The sequence below is a fragment of the Sebastes umbrosus genome, chromosome 2 (assembly GCF_015220745.1).
Source record: "Sebastes umbrosus isolate fSebUmb1 chromosome 2, fSebUmb1.pri, whole genome shotgun sequence".
Lineage (NCBI taxonomy): Eukaryota > Metazoa > Chordata > Actinopteri > Perciformes > Sebastidae > Sebastes > Sebastes umbrosus.
Genome location: NC_051270.1, coordinates 35,097,115 through 35,111,532, shown reverse-complemented (window position 1 = coordinate 35,111,532; position 14,418 = coordinate 35,097,115). Strand labels below are relative to the sequence as shown.

Sequence of the window (14,418 nt, the reverse complement as noted above, 5' to 3'; positions counted from 1 at the left end):
TTCATACGGGAAGCAGGAGAAGCAGTCGCCCAGTGCATGGTGGGAGTGTTGGAGAGGATCTGTATTTACATAAAGTTGACCAATCTCAACTTTGCGCCCTGTGCGACACATCTGGCACACGGAACTTAGACCAAGCTGTGAAACTAGGCGATCTGGTTCTAAAATGAAACACAAATCAACAGTGGCATAGCTTCACTTATAATGTTTTCAGAAGTAGCTTTTGGTAGATTGCTTAAACGGAATAACAGAAAGTTTACGAGCACGCCGCCATGCTATTTCCTGTTTGAAACGGCAAAAGCAGCGCATCCCCTACTGTCCTTGCCGGACCCAGTGGACATGTACTGCTGGATTTAACATTATAAACATGACCATTGACTATTTATGTAACAATTTAGCCACAAATTCACAGACTGACCAGACACGGTCCAGCCATATGCTCGGTTTTTGACAGTATCAGTATCAATAGAACAAACAACATGGGCAGAGGAATGATTCTTCAGTTCTGTATGCTCCCGAACAGCAAATATTAAGTATAACACAGCACGAAAGAGATGGAGAAATGAATAAATACAGATGAGAAAAGGATATAGGTATATACAACAGGGTGCATCAGACGGTGTTGAGATAGATGTAAAGATGTAACCATCATGCAGATGTGACTCTGGGAAAAGATTGAACATTAACTATAACCCCTTTTAGCATTTTCTCTGAAATCAGTTTTTATGGGTCGCTCTCTGCTCTCCTCACTGCATCGTCAACTTCAAGCCAGCTGCAGGGTTATTGTTATATTGTTCACCTTTTTACATATTACAGTTTTATTTCGAGAAATATATTTTATTAAATGTGATGAAAAATTATGGTTTGTCTGTGACAAAATTGTGTTGGGCACCAAGAGAAAGGAGGAGGATTGAAACTGTAAGATTTTACTAGTTTTTTTCCTCATGTAAAATCACATCATCATGGTCTGAGCTATAGTAGGCGATTGCAGCAGTATCCAGAAAAGCTGCACTTATGCCTTACTATATATACATATATATATATATATGTATATATACACTGTTTATGTGCTGTATTTACAGCTAGCCTTTTTCAACGGTGGACCATGAGCTCCTGCGGCACTCTCCGTGAGACCGGATGCTACTACTTAGGCTTCCTTTATTGAGCCATTATGTTGACTATAGTGTTCAGTGGTGTTTCCTTTAGCCTCAGCACTTCTTATTCCACACTGCAAGGTCAGCTTCATATAACTCAGAGACCTGCTGTGACTTCAAGGGTAAAGAAATGTTTGTCCTCAATAATCGGATCCAATAAACGATGCCTTCCCCCACTCGTTCTCGGGAGTTTGATGAGTTTCGTGAGGACAGCCGGGGACTGATTTCAAACTGCAGATGTCTGAAATGAAGGATTCCATTATCTCATCACTACTGCGTTATGGCCATGTGCCTGGTGGTGCCATTTCTGATCATAAGCCTTTCTGTCAGGCCTCTTTATCACTCTTCTCTGACTTGAGAAAGGGGGATCTTTGTGTGGGAGTAGGCTGCTAGAACACTGGACTCTTAGGGGGGTTATGGTGCAATCATGCAGCTGTTACCAATTGTTTGTTGTAATGAGCAGTTTATAGTGGATTGGTTGGGGGGAAAAAAAAACGGACTTTATCTAAGAACCTTGTTACAGATATGTTTCTGTGTCAGTTGGTCTCAAATTATGGGTCTTATTCGTTTCACATATACCCAAGGGCCTGTTCCATTGGGTAATGAATAATATGGCAGACGAGGAGGAATCTCTCACCCCATCTTCCCCCGCTGCCTGAACCTGCAATAAATTCCCCGCCAATGCCATATGGTGGCAAGTCATGTGTGGGATTCAGTATGCCGTGTTATTTATTTATTTCCCAGGTGTTGCTTTTCTATTAGTGATTTATGTGTTATTGTGTATGATCTGCTGCTGGGATCTATGACATGGGGTGTGCAGGGTTTTTGGAAGATGGCCCAGGCTGAAAGGGAGCCATGGATTCAGAATAATGTGGCTCCATCCACAAGCATTTCGCTTTTTTTTTTTTTTTTTTGTGGACCTACATTAGCAAGTGAGGAATGGTCCACCAGATTCTCCTATAAAAAATGATTCATATAACGGGGGACTCAACTGAGAGATTTTGTGACTACCAGCAAGTATTTAGCAAGGAATTATTGAGCTATATCAAGTGCTTTCAGTATGCTTTGCTTGAAGCTGTTGCTGTCATTTGGAGTTTCTGATTACATAAAGAAATAAGCAGAAACAGTTATTTTCGTCTTTTGAAAAAAAAAAAAAACTCTTCATCTCTTTAACAAGCTGTTTTCTTCGTTCTCTAAGTTCTCTTCGACCCAGATGTCAAGCAGACATTCAGTGTCCTCCCACTCATGTTAACCTGTCGTTAACCTGTGTTCATCTCAACAAATGCCCGTGCACACAACCTGCACATGTTGGTTGTTTTGGTCCCCACCAGAGTTGGATTAAAACAGGCTAAATGTTGGCTTGTGAAATTGGGAAAAAAAGGGTTAGATTTAAAAAAAAAAAAAATCCATAACCCAGATTTTAAACTTTGATTAGGTTGAGTGAGTATATAATGCTAATTTGCAAGAGCAAATATGTTTTGAATTAAACGTAATGAGCAAAATCTTGCAGTAATTTCCCTGTAATATCGACAACTAAAGCAGGATTAATGTTTGTATGGTTATGTTTAGCCACTCAAAGCACTTGGTTAAAGATGACAATTTTAGGCGAATATTAATAAAGTCAACATTGACATGAAGCAAAAGTATGCAGGTGTTTACATTTTCAGGATTTGACCAAAACAAACTAGGGCTGTCAAAGTCAACGCAATGGTAACATGTTAACTCAAATTTGTTTTTAACACCACTAATTTCTTTAACGCTTTAAAGCAACTTGCAATTTTTGCGATGTAGCGGGCTCAATTTTAAAGCTAAAGTGAAACTAGAAAACCTAAGGAATCCATTGGTACCAACCATGTCATATTATCTTGTCGCAAAGGAGGTTAAATAACGCTCCAAACGTACACTAAATGTTGGCGAGGAAAAACTGTCATTGCCATTTTCAAAGGGTTCCATTGACCTCTGACCTCAAGATATGTAAATGAAAATGGGTTTTATGGGTACCCACGAGTCTCCCCTTTACAAACATGCCCACTTTATGATAATCACATGCAGTTTTGGGGCAAGTCATAATCAAGTCAGGAGACTGACACACTGACAGCTGTTGTTGCCTGTTGGGCTGCAGCTTACCATGTTATGATTTGAACATATTTTTTAATGCTAAATGCAGTACCTGTGAGGGTTTCCACTCACATGTTGATAGGTGAATAAAATACTTAACAAATCTCCCTTTAAGGTACATTTTGAAAAAATGTGCGATTAATTTGCGATTAATCGCAATTTACTATGGACAATCACGTGATCACTAGCCATTGAATATTTTAATTGATTGACAGCCCTAAAATGAACCGATCTTTCTTCAACATAAGCCAGTGTGTTTACATCATTTTTAGGAGGCAGTGTTGTCTTGATCAATTACTGCCTTTATTTAAGCTGTTTATGAATAAGAGGATCTTACAACTAGAGGAATCTCGTAGAGGACGGTTGTCAAATGTTTCAGATAAAACTTTAGTTGTATTGTTTCCCACCCATTTTACTTTACCTATTATTAATTTAAACTTAATCTTAAATTTATTACAGCTTGTTTAAGTCATATTTTGCAACCCATATTTGTAAATTATTAACCTCAACACATCATTCTCAAATTTACTGTAATATAGTGCTTGTTCAAGAGTGAAACTAGTTTATTATTTGCGCCACACATTGTGGTTTAATTATTTTTTCAGTCCCAGTGTTCAATTTTTGTTGTTAAATTAGTTTTTTCTACATTGGCCTAGTTGCAAAAAAATGGCCAAAATAAAATAGGGCAAGTGAGGAGTGAGGCAGAGCCATTTTAATCATTGACATCCTGCTAAACACACCTTTTCCTGTCATAAAAAAGCAAACCTCTCCTCCTCACACAAGTTGCTTCCAGTTCTATTATCAAGGTTATATTTTGTCACTTAATCTCTTCTTTTTATGTGTCCGCCCCCTGCTCTCTGCAGGAGAGAAGGGGTGGAGGGTGCCTTCATCATCGATTATAAGCAATTAGAAGACTCAAGGGGTCGTCAAAGTAATCAATTTTATGGGTAATATGGGAAATTTAGGGGCCTTGAGCCTCTTTTATTAGCAGGATAACACATTCAGATATACTTGATTTTAAACACCTCCCAGAAGAGTTGCTGCTGTCCTTGAGTCAGTAAACAAGGATGTTAGATTAAATGAAAAATGGATTTTTCAGTTTTTAGATTTACGTCAGGCAGGGAAATGGAACATGTGGCAACTCGTGAATCTTATCTCTGAGCGTGGTGATTGAAGGGCGAAAGGGAAATGAAGTTGTCAACTATGGAGCCACCAAATGGCAGATTTATTGGGTCATCTTTTAGCTAACTCCAGAGCTTTCATTCCCTATGAGTCTGTTCACTTATGGGTCTATTAACCCATTTATGTTCAAAGATTATGATTAGTATGATAGGGACAACATTTGTTGTGATTGGTCAAATGTCTTGAAATTTGGTAGGGACATACTTTGAGAAAGTATCTAACAGTAGAACTTTGACATTTTTAGATCGCAGGAAAAATCACACTTTTATTAATCGTCAAATTCAGGATTTTTTAAATATTAGGAAAAAACGCTACCATTGTGTTTATTAAATGTTTCCCAAATTATTATTTTTTTTCCACTGCATATATGTGCATATCTTTGATATTCATGTTTTTCTGAGTTCAGGGATACCAAATCCCTGATTGTGCTCCTTGTAGTTTCATACTATTTCTAGTATTTGGGCACATGGGATTACTGTATTTTTTTCCTAAAATATAATGAAGTCTATTGCAAAAACAGTAGTCCCATGTGCCCAAAGACTAGATATAGCATGATAAGAAAACAGTCACTTTTCAGCCAAACAGTTTGACCGATTTTGACCCAGACAACAATTCCACCAAAAGACCATTAAACATTTCAGTTGGGATCACAAATGGGTTAATCTCTTCTTGTTGTACCCTGATCCTGACCCTTTGTGCAGAGACCTTCAGTGCATCACTCAGTGGTGATTACAGTCATTCACAATAAAAAAAGAAATCATTTATTAGAGTTATAGTTCATGCAAGCATGCTGTCGAGTGATATTTGCTTCCCTGGAAGCTCAGCAATAAATGACAAGAACGCCTCTGCCATACCATTCAATAGAGTTCAGTTTCACAAAGAGAAAAACAGCATTTGACAAATGTGCCCTGTAGAATCCCCCCCTTAATAATTGGATGGACTACATGGATATTTAAATTGGAGATGCAGGGGCATACCTCTGGTCAAAAGACCTGTCTCTGTAAAACGAACCTTCACTAAATTGGTTGATTGAAAGGAATAGAAGTTGTTCTCTTTTTCTCTCTTTTATTCATCCAGGGACTGTGCTGAGTAGATATTAGTTCTCTCCCCTATTGCTCTACCCTTTAACGGTGGTGCTTTTAATCCAGTTTAAAACACCTCTTTCTCCCAGGGGTGCCATTAAAGAGTGAATTCTCTCAGCCAGTGGCAGACATTTAATAGTGAAATCTCACTCTCTCGTTCTCTCAACAGACAAAGCTACGATGGGCTGGAAAAGAAGCTAAAGGAAGTCTTCAGTGAACGGAGCAGCATCCTGCACCAGCTCTCCAAGACATCAAAGGAGCTGGACAGCATAAAAGGCAACCTTCAGGTCGGATATTTATTGTTTCTGTTTGAAAGATACAGCCACGTTGGAAGGCTTAGTTGGCCGTGAGCTCTGGGCCGGAGGTAATTTTCCATCCTCTTGTTTTCAGCCCGTCTGATGACTGGGAAACCCATGACTCTTCTCACTTATTTTTCAATCAATCCATTGTACATAGCAACTCGCCGTTATTAAATATTAATGCACAAATGTTTTTCAATTTGGTGAGCCCACCCGTCGTTATGTATGTGATGTGTTACTGGAAATGCAGCTGCTGAATAAGCAATGCAGAGCAGGGAAAAGCAGATCAATTAGTAAGGGAACTTTTTCAGCACTAATGACAACAGCAGTTACAAAGAGCTTTCGAGAAGAACAGGATGAGATTGACAGGAACATCAGTTCACACAAATGGAAACCATTAACTGTAATAATCAATACTCTGCATAAAGAAAAACTAGTTTATCACAACTTGGGCTTTATTTTCAAAACTCTGGCCCTCGATTAGTCGGCGATAACGGGGACATAAAAAATGGAAGAAATCTCAGGAAGAGCAACAGAGGAGGGAACCTTCTTCCAGGATGGACAGACGTGCAAAAGATATTATGTGTGCAGAGTAACAACATAATGAAAATACAACATTGTCAATCCATATGCACAAAAAAAATATACATATAATGTGAACGTATATGAAGAGATGGATCCAGAAGATGTCAAGCGGCTTCCTGTCGTTGCTAAGCAGATAGAGTCTGATCAACATGACCTCCTCTCCACCACCCAGAGAGAGGACAAGATTTTTCTTCTTAGTTCCCAGTTGCTTTGGTAATATAGATGTATGTTTCCCATGCCAATAAGCCCCTTTGGACTGAGTTGAATTGATGGAGAGGCTGAATCTCCTGGAGGACGGAGGTCCAGATCCAACATGTGGAATATGAGGAAACCTGTGGCTCCCATGATGTTTTTTTACTAAACATAACCAAGTAGTTTTGTTGCGTTTTAGTTTTTTTAATTTACAACATTAACCACGTGTTTGAAACTGCGACGTTAATCCTGGAGAAAATATGTTTCCCTCAAAACGTAATTGAGGATGCAGTTTAGTTGTATGGGAATGTAATTTTGTAGGAAACAGGGTAACATAATGTCAGTGCTTGAAGTGGAAAAAAATAAGTGCTACTCTGTTATTCACATGTTGGCTTGTGTATCTGCCGGTATCAGCAATCTTTTGTGACTTATTCCTATTTATTCATTATTTCTTTAAGCATGTTATACTGTATCAGTTATAATCAGTTGTGGTTTTATTGCTTTATTATTATAATTGGGCAATGCATCTTCTATAGTAGGCATATAATACTCCAATAATATTATAATATTCCAACTGGAACATTATAGGCTTATGGTGGGGTGTTTGGTGTTAATAGTTAAAGTGCTTTCCTGTGTTATTTGTAGCCTATAGTCGGGTATCATTCAGGTCCCAGTCAGGATGCTCCTACATATTATGCAGCAGATAAAGAGACACATTCTGAATTTTGACAGTGAATAAAAGATACCAGGTTATAATGGGTGTGAGGGTCCACCCCAAGACAATTTGAAGGTTTTTGACTTAAAACTATGCAATATTACGTATTATGTATTATGTTGGACTATCATTATTACTAGTTGAATTGCTATTTTATTATTTACACATATCACAGCCTTCGTCTGAACATTTAATCCTTCTAGAAATGTTTACCCTGTAAAATCATGTTCTATAAACCAAAACAAAAGGAAACTTTTAAACAATCTTACATTAATTAAATTTGTTTACAAATAAAAAAGTTATGATGAACAGTTCACTAATTATTTTACTAAAAAGGACGTGAACATTGTATTGATAAAGTACAGCACCCTTGTTCTCACCCGACCTCCCCCGTGTCTTGCGTCAGCTCGTCTAGATGCTCTCCACATAGTTCTTATGTTCATACGGCTTATGAGATGCAACTCAAATACTCTGATGCCATTATGATTCTCCCAGAGAACCTGATATGGAGATGGAAAGTAAGAGTACAGGCAGCTTGTGAGAAGTTCCTGTATGCATGAAAAAGTCAGGGTACGCCAAGGATTAAAACGAAGAAGTGCCGGTACCGTGTACCGGTGAGTACCGGCCCACTTAGAGCACTTCATATTGTCATCTAAAGACCCAACTTTACATGCATATGTGTGCTGGAAAGTTTTTTATATATATATTTTTGCCCTAATTAAATTCGACCTGAAAACAAAGACGCAAAAATGTTCATCCCAACTCGTACAGCGAGGGTGATTTTGCATAATGTAAGAATAAAAATAAGACATAAGACAACTTTAGGTGGATGGTAATGAGGGTTATTATCCCCGTTGCAAAGAGAGGAACCAGCTGTTTCCGCCAAATACTGGTCATCTTGGTCATTTTATGGAGTAATGTACCATATTATATTGTAGATATTATTATTCTGTGAGCATTTCACAAAACACAATTATCTCTGCCAGATACATACTTGCACATCACTTCCCACCAGTCAGTTTAGGTCAAATTCATTACGGCGCTTGGCAATGACAAGAAATGAACAGAAACTCAATTATACATTCAGATATTTTGAATCATTTAGTATTTTTCACTCGCATTAGTGTATGCAACAATGATCTTGCAAAACATGCCTCCCTCTTGGACATTTAGACCTCGGGTGCCAGACGCCCCGGCGTTTCTGTGCAGCGCTCCCAAAGCTGCAGTCTGAGTGATGGTTTCTTCTTTACAGGGTGTTGGATATTGTTAAGCTTCAGGCCACTTTTGCGGGGCCAATAGAATTGTCAGAAAATCAATAGTCAAAAAAGTGATGTGCACGTTTTTTTTTTCCTGCGTTTGTGTGTGTGTTTGCGAGATATGTCTCACGCGTCTGGAAAAAAGCTCTCGCAGACTGGCTATCATCATCCCCGGGGCAAGCTTTGATGTCTATTCACTCCAGGCTAGCTAGGTTGGCATCTATCTTCGCCCTGGGCCCTGCGCCAGCACGCTGGGCAGGGCAGAGGTTGAGCTACATTTGGAATAGTGTGCTGCGGAACGAATCTATTCTTCAGGGGGAAAAACATCATCTACATAAAAATAAATCATCAACTTTTTAAAAGAGAATCGAGTCAACAGGGAGAGGCAGTTAGTATTTCTGGAAAAGATTTGATGGAACAAGTGTTTATAGTTTTAACGAGTTGCCCATAGGTGGAGGTCGGCAACCCTCATAATTAAGCTTTGTGTGATGGGGAATTTATTCTTGGCAGCGGCTCCCGGGTGAGATCTTGTGAAGCAGTTAGTACAAGAATAGGAGTTATTTATATGACAGTGGGCTTTGGCAACAATTTGGATTGTCCTTTGAAAAATAACCATTTGATACATTTGCACATAAGTTAAAAAGTAGCTGTTTTGTTATTTAAATGATTATTTAAAAAGATTGTAGAGCCATCCTGTTAGGGCCACAAGCTCTTCAGTGATCACATGCAGTAGATCCTTGTATACTACATATTTTTCACAAAGAAAACAATAGTATAGTAATAGCACAGTGATATATGTGATCTAGTGAATGTGTCGTCCATTTAGTTTTGACATAAAAATGGAGGATGTGTAAATTATCACCATAATACTATATCACTACAGAAGCCTCTACAGTGCATTTTACAGTGCATGACACTGGGCCAAGTTAGGTGTGAAATTAAATGGGTTTCTTTATGGCACAAAGTAATTGAAGTAGAGCATCCTAAAACTGTTATTTACCACCGCTTGTCTTTATTTATAAATCATATTTTTCAACCCGGACTCGTGATGGCACATGAATACTACAACATTATCATTTGTACGCTGCTTTTCGCGTGTCATTTGTACATTACGCAAACGGAAAAACGTCAAAGTTAGGCTTAAAATAAGTAAGTAAACTAAGTAAAATACATATGGAAACAACTACAGAAAACGTCAACAAAAACATGTGACAATTGTCACGTGACAAATGTCACTAACGTAACTTACAAAACAAAACACCGGTAAACAACGGTCCTGATCACGGGTTTCCTGGTTAAAAGTCCGGTGTTTGTTTGGCCCAGCCACCTCACCACCCACCCTCCATAAGTGATCTTTCTCGTCACTAACTCTTACCGTAGCATTTATACGTCGATGTGTTTACATTACAGTCAGTACAGGATACATGGCGTACAAAGGACACGCGGAAATCAAGAAAGGCGTACTTATTGCACGCTAAACGCCTTGCACATTTATCGTGGCATTTATACGTCTTTTAATGCAAACGGCTGTTATTTTTTGAGCACTTGAACTCACCAGGAGGAACATGTTTTCAAGAAAATGTCCACTTAATCCAAATCATAGCAAAATCACACAAAAAAAGACAAAAATAAAAAAAAGTAGGCTGATTAGTCTGATAGATTATACTGTACAGTATATTTCAAGCATACATCAACTACAACTTGAATTTCATGACACTGTAATGGATGGAAACCCACAGTCAGCTTGTTGAATGCATGTCTCTACAGTCAGTGGTCTGCTTTGGAAAATGGCCAAAATGTGTATTTGAAGATTCCTGGCATCCAAGCGTTAAACTGGAAGTGCATCCAAACTGTAAACAAGGCTTGTAAAAATGTGTGGCCCAAGCTTTTATGCTTTACCTTTTTTGTGGACAATGATGCAAGTGGTAGACAAATGGATTTGACTCGTGGCTCTATGACAGATGACGCAAATCTTTGAATTCAAGGGGATAAAACAATAGAGAGGATGCAGGCATTGATGTAATTTTGCTAATAATATACAATGTCAAGCTGTTTTAATTGCATAATTTCATTTAACTGAAGTGAATATACATTATCTATTGGGTGATTATCTAAGAGCTATTGTTGGACCCATTCTCTATTCTTGCTCTTCAACATAAATGTACATGAAGTGAATTTAGGGACTGCTGAGGAGGAGAATCATCTCCTCTTTGACAGGGGGAAAGAGAGTTCATGGAAATGTGGTGTTAATTGCCACCGATATCACCTTCAAGTGCAATTTAAAGAGAAGTTTGCTCTCCCTTTGAGTCCACATTTTCTTAGAAGTCTAGAAATTTCTCTTCATGCTCATGACAAATAAAAAAATTATTGGAGGGCTTGTAGGGCAATCAGAGACCTCACTAATCCATAATTACCCATCAAGCAGGTGCTTAGGCGCCAGCAGAACCCAATCTGTACCCTCGTAAGGATTTTTAGAAGACATTCATCACCTGATTGTTAGAGGCTGTATCGTTTTTTTGGGGGTGCATCAACACAATTTTACATCTGCTGCATCATTCAATAATATTCACCTCACTTACTTTATGACTCTGGTGCTTTTGACGTTGCGTTTCAGCATTCTACATTTATGACTCACATAGTGAACACGGAAGATGTTGACTGTTGCTCGAAGGAATTTGTAACCTCGAAAACCTACAGCGTACATTTTCAAACATTTGCTATACGGTTCAAGGAAAGTGTATACAGTATATTTGCTTTCCCCTTGTTTGCTGTGGGTGCTTTGAAATAAATCTCATTTCGAGTGTCTTCTCTTCTCGTCTCTTTTAGTCGCTGAAAAATGACGACTCAGTGCCCAAGAAGGATGTGCAGAGGATTCTGGAGCTCAGCCACAAACAGAGGTAAAGTGAAGCATCGTTGTTGACTTTATGAAATGAGTTACCGACAGTACCGTGCTGCTCACGTATGTCATGAGAAAATGTTGCTTAGGAATTTATAATAACCAGAATCAGTAATGGCCGATGAATGAATCAAATCTAAGGTGTTCACCATCAATTAAGTGTTATGTGAGCATTACATCATAAGTAATAAATATCAAAGCCTCTGAAAACTTTGCTTCAAATCTTTCTCTATAAAGTTGAAAAGTTTGAGCAGCTATTTCGGGCACATCTGGATCCGAAAGTCCAAGTCCCATTTATTTTCGCCATAGATAATGTAACTTGATTCAGAGATGAATCTCATCTACAGCTAAACTCTCCCGGTTAAATCATCAGTACAAAAGATTAAAAACTGTGTTAAGAAATATCTGGTGCTTTGGTGATTATGAGTCACTACATCTTATTGAAAAATGTGTTGAACTTAACTCAACCTGCTTGAGCCATCTCTACCACTGAGTTAGGTGTGTTATGCTAAATAAATCCACTAGATGTCGCTGTGTCTGTAAACAGCATGCCTTTTCAGTCCGCCTCCTAACAGGAAGTTAGCAACAAAAAAGTTTTCACGTATCATGTGTACACCACGCAAACGCCCGCAGTTAGGTTTAGGCAAGAAAACCACTTAGTAGGGTAAGGAAAAATGTCATGGTTGGGCTTAAGATAAGTAGGTAAACTAAGTGAAACACGTACGGAAACAATGTAACACAACTACAGAAAAGATGTCACAAACATCAATAAAAAACACTCTGACAGATGTGACATGACAAACGTCACTAACATAAACCTGCAAAACAAAACAACGATCTTGAACACGGATCTCCTGGTTAAAAATCCTGTGTTTGTTGGACCCATCCACCTCGCCACCCGCATACCATAAGTAGTCTTTGTTGCTTTTTATACTATGTAGAATTTATATGCGGATGTGTTTACATTGCATTCAGTAGAGAATACATGACGTACAAATGACACGCGGAAATTAAGAAAGGCATACTTATGGCACGTTAAATGCCTTGCGCATTATTGTGGCATTTATACGCCTTTTTGTGCGAAAGGGCCGCATAGAGATAGATGTGTTTGAATCTTTTAATGGACATGCAATTTAATCGCACAAATTATTCGCGTTCTGAAAAAAACGTGATTAGTACCTCTGACTGTCTTCTTCGCCATAGCAACAGGGAACAAAGTTTATGGGAGCTGTAGTATTTTGCGACGTAGAAAGAGGTGTGTCCATATTGGATCACTTGCACAGTAGCGAGAAGCTACAGGCCTTTAAATAATGGCTCAGTCTCTATTGTTGGTGCTGGTTATTCTAAGGTGCTGCCCTGTTTGCTTGTACATGGCAGTACACACAGGAGCAGGTGAATAATACATAATCCAAACATAAATCCTTGTATATTCGAAAATAATGTCCCTGTCTCCTTTTTTGTGAGAAAGCATATTGAGCATCTGCGATTTAGTGCTTTATCTTTCTGCATGCGAGCTGGATTAGAGTTTACCTAAAGTGCTTTACCAGTTAGGATTGTCTGATTAATGCTGTTTGTAATGGGTCTTTTAATGATTAGGGAGTCGTTTGTGGCCTTCATGTTCTCTGAAATGTCAGCCTGATTGAAGTCCAGCCTTCTGTGTGCAGTATCTTGATAGCCAATCAATAGCCTATCACCAGTCCATGGCAGCTCCCACATGTCATCAAGCTAAAAACCATAAAGCAGCAGCTTGGCTCGATGTTGCCTACCTAGCATTTGTGAGCTGCAATTTTTTCTCTCAGTGTTATTAATCCAACTTTGGAGTTCCATATCTGCCAAGTGTGATTACTCGCCGGCTCCATCATGTCGGATGCAGACAGGTGATTCATTGCAAGTCATTTATTTTTGACAACTCTTAACAGCGGTTTGATTGCTTTCTGAAAATAATTTTGCCACAAACAGTAATGCAACAAAAAATGTTTACCGACGGAGCGGATGCACACAGTAGAAAACGTGACGTTTTAAAAATAGCAACAATTTATTCAGCTGTGATTCAACCTGCTGTCAACCTACATGTACTCACTTGTCCTATGCTCGCTACTCTGTGCTTTCAAGGTATGTCAATAGCGCATTTACTGTGCCCTTTTCTGTCAGTCTGGTCAGTTTTGATCCTGTTTGTACAAAATGTCTCCAAGCGAGATGAGAATATAAATGCAATGCCAAAACAGTGGTGGTTGGCTGGTCGCTGTGAAGAAAAACGTTTGCTAGGCTGAACTTATGCCAAGAGACATGCCCATCGGCATATCAAATATAACAGTGTATGGCTGATCCTTTCCATACAAACATTTACTGACTACAACCGTGTCGTATACCTTTAAACTTACAGCCATGCGCGGAAACAGTAAACAGCCTGTTACCTCTAATTTAACTGGGCTGCCTTGTGATGTGATTTCAACAAGCGTTTTTGAAACCACTGACCCACATCACTTGCCCACTTGATTCATAATTCAGTGTGCAATGCTGTTATCTGTGCACAGGAGCATCAAACAGAACGGAAAAACCCATTGCATACCAATGCATTAACATTTATGTTAAACGCATAAAGAATGCAGCACCAGTCTTCATACAGCATGCATAAAAATCAGTGTGGAGCGTTCCAAATGCTCATATGCTACTACATAATACCACCTAATGAATACTGCAGTGCACGCTGTGTTTTCTTTATTCATATCCTTATTGACCTAGAATCTGTAACCTCTTCCATTTATGATATTTGCCTTGGTGTGCATTTGTTAAACTGTACATTATCTTAGGAATAACCCGCTGCACATCTAAAGGAAAATTAGCTGCAGCTGAGCCATTAAATTCAACTGGGAAGATTAATAGCTTGTTTGACAAAAATATAATGCAGAAAACTAATGTTTTGACACCGCAGAAGAAAAAAG

General features: G+C 38.7%; 1 protein-coding gene across 1 annotated transcript in view; it reads left to right on the top strand.

Moving 5' to 3' along the window:
• The window catches only part of luzp2 (leucine zipper protein 2), a 212,396-nt gene that overhangs the window by 98,334 nt on the left and 99,644 nt on the right, over positions 1–14,418 (top strand). Inside the window, exons 2-3 of the mRNA XM_037796345.1 lie at positions 5,703–5,820; positions 11,407–11,477. Of these exons, the coding sequence (XP_037652273.1) occupies positions 5,703–5,820; positions 11,407–11,477 (189 nt within the window). The remainder of the gene's footprint in view (positions 1–5,702; positions 5,821–11,406; positions 11,478–14,418) is intronic.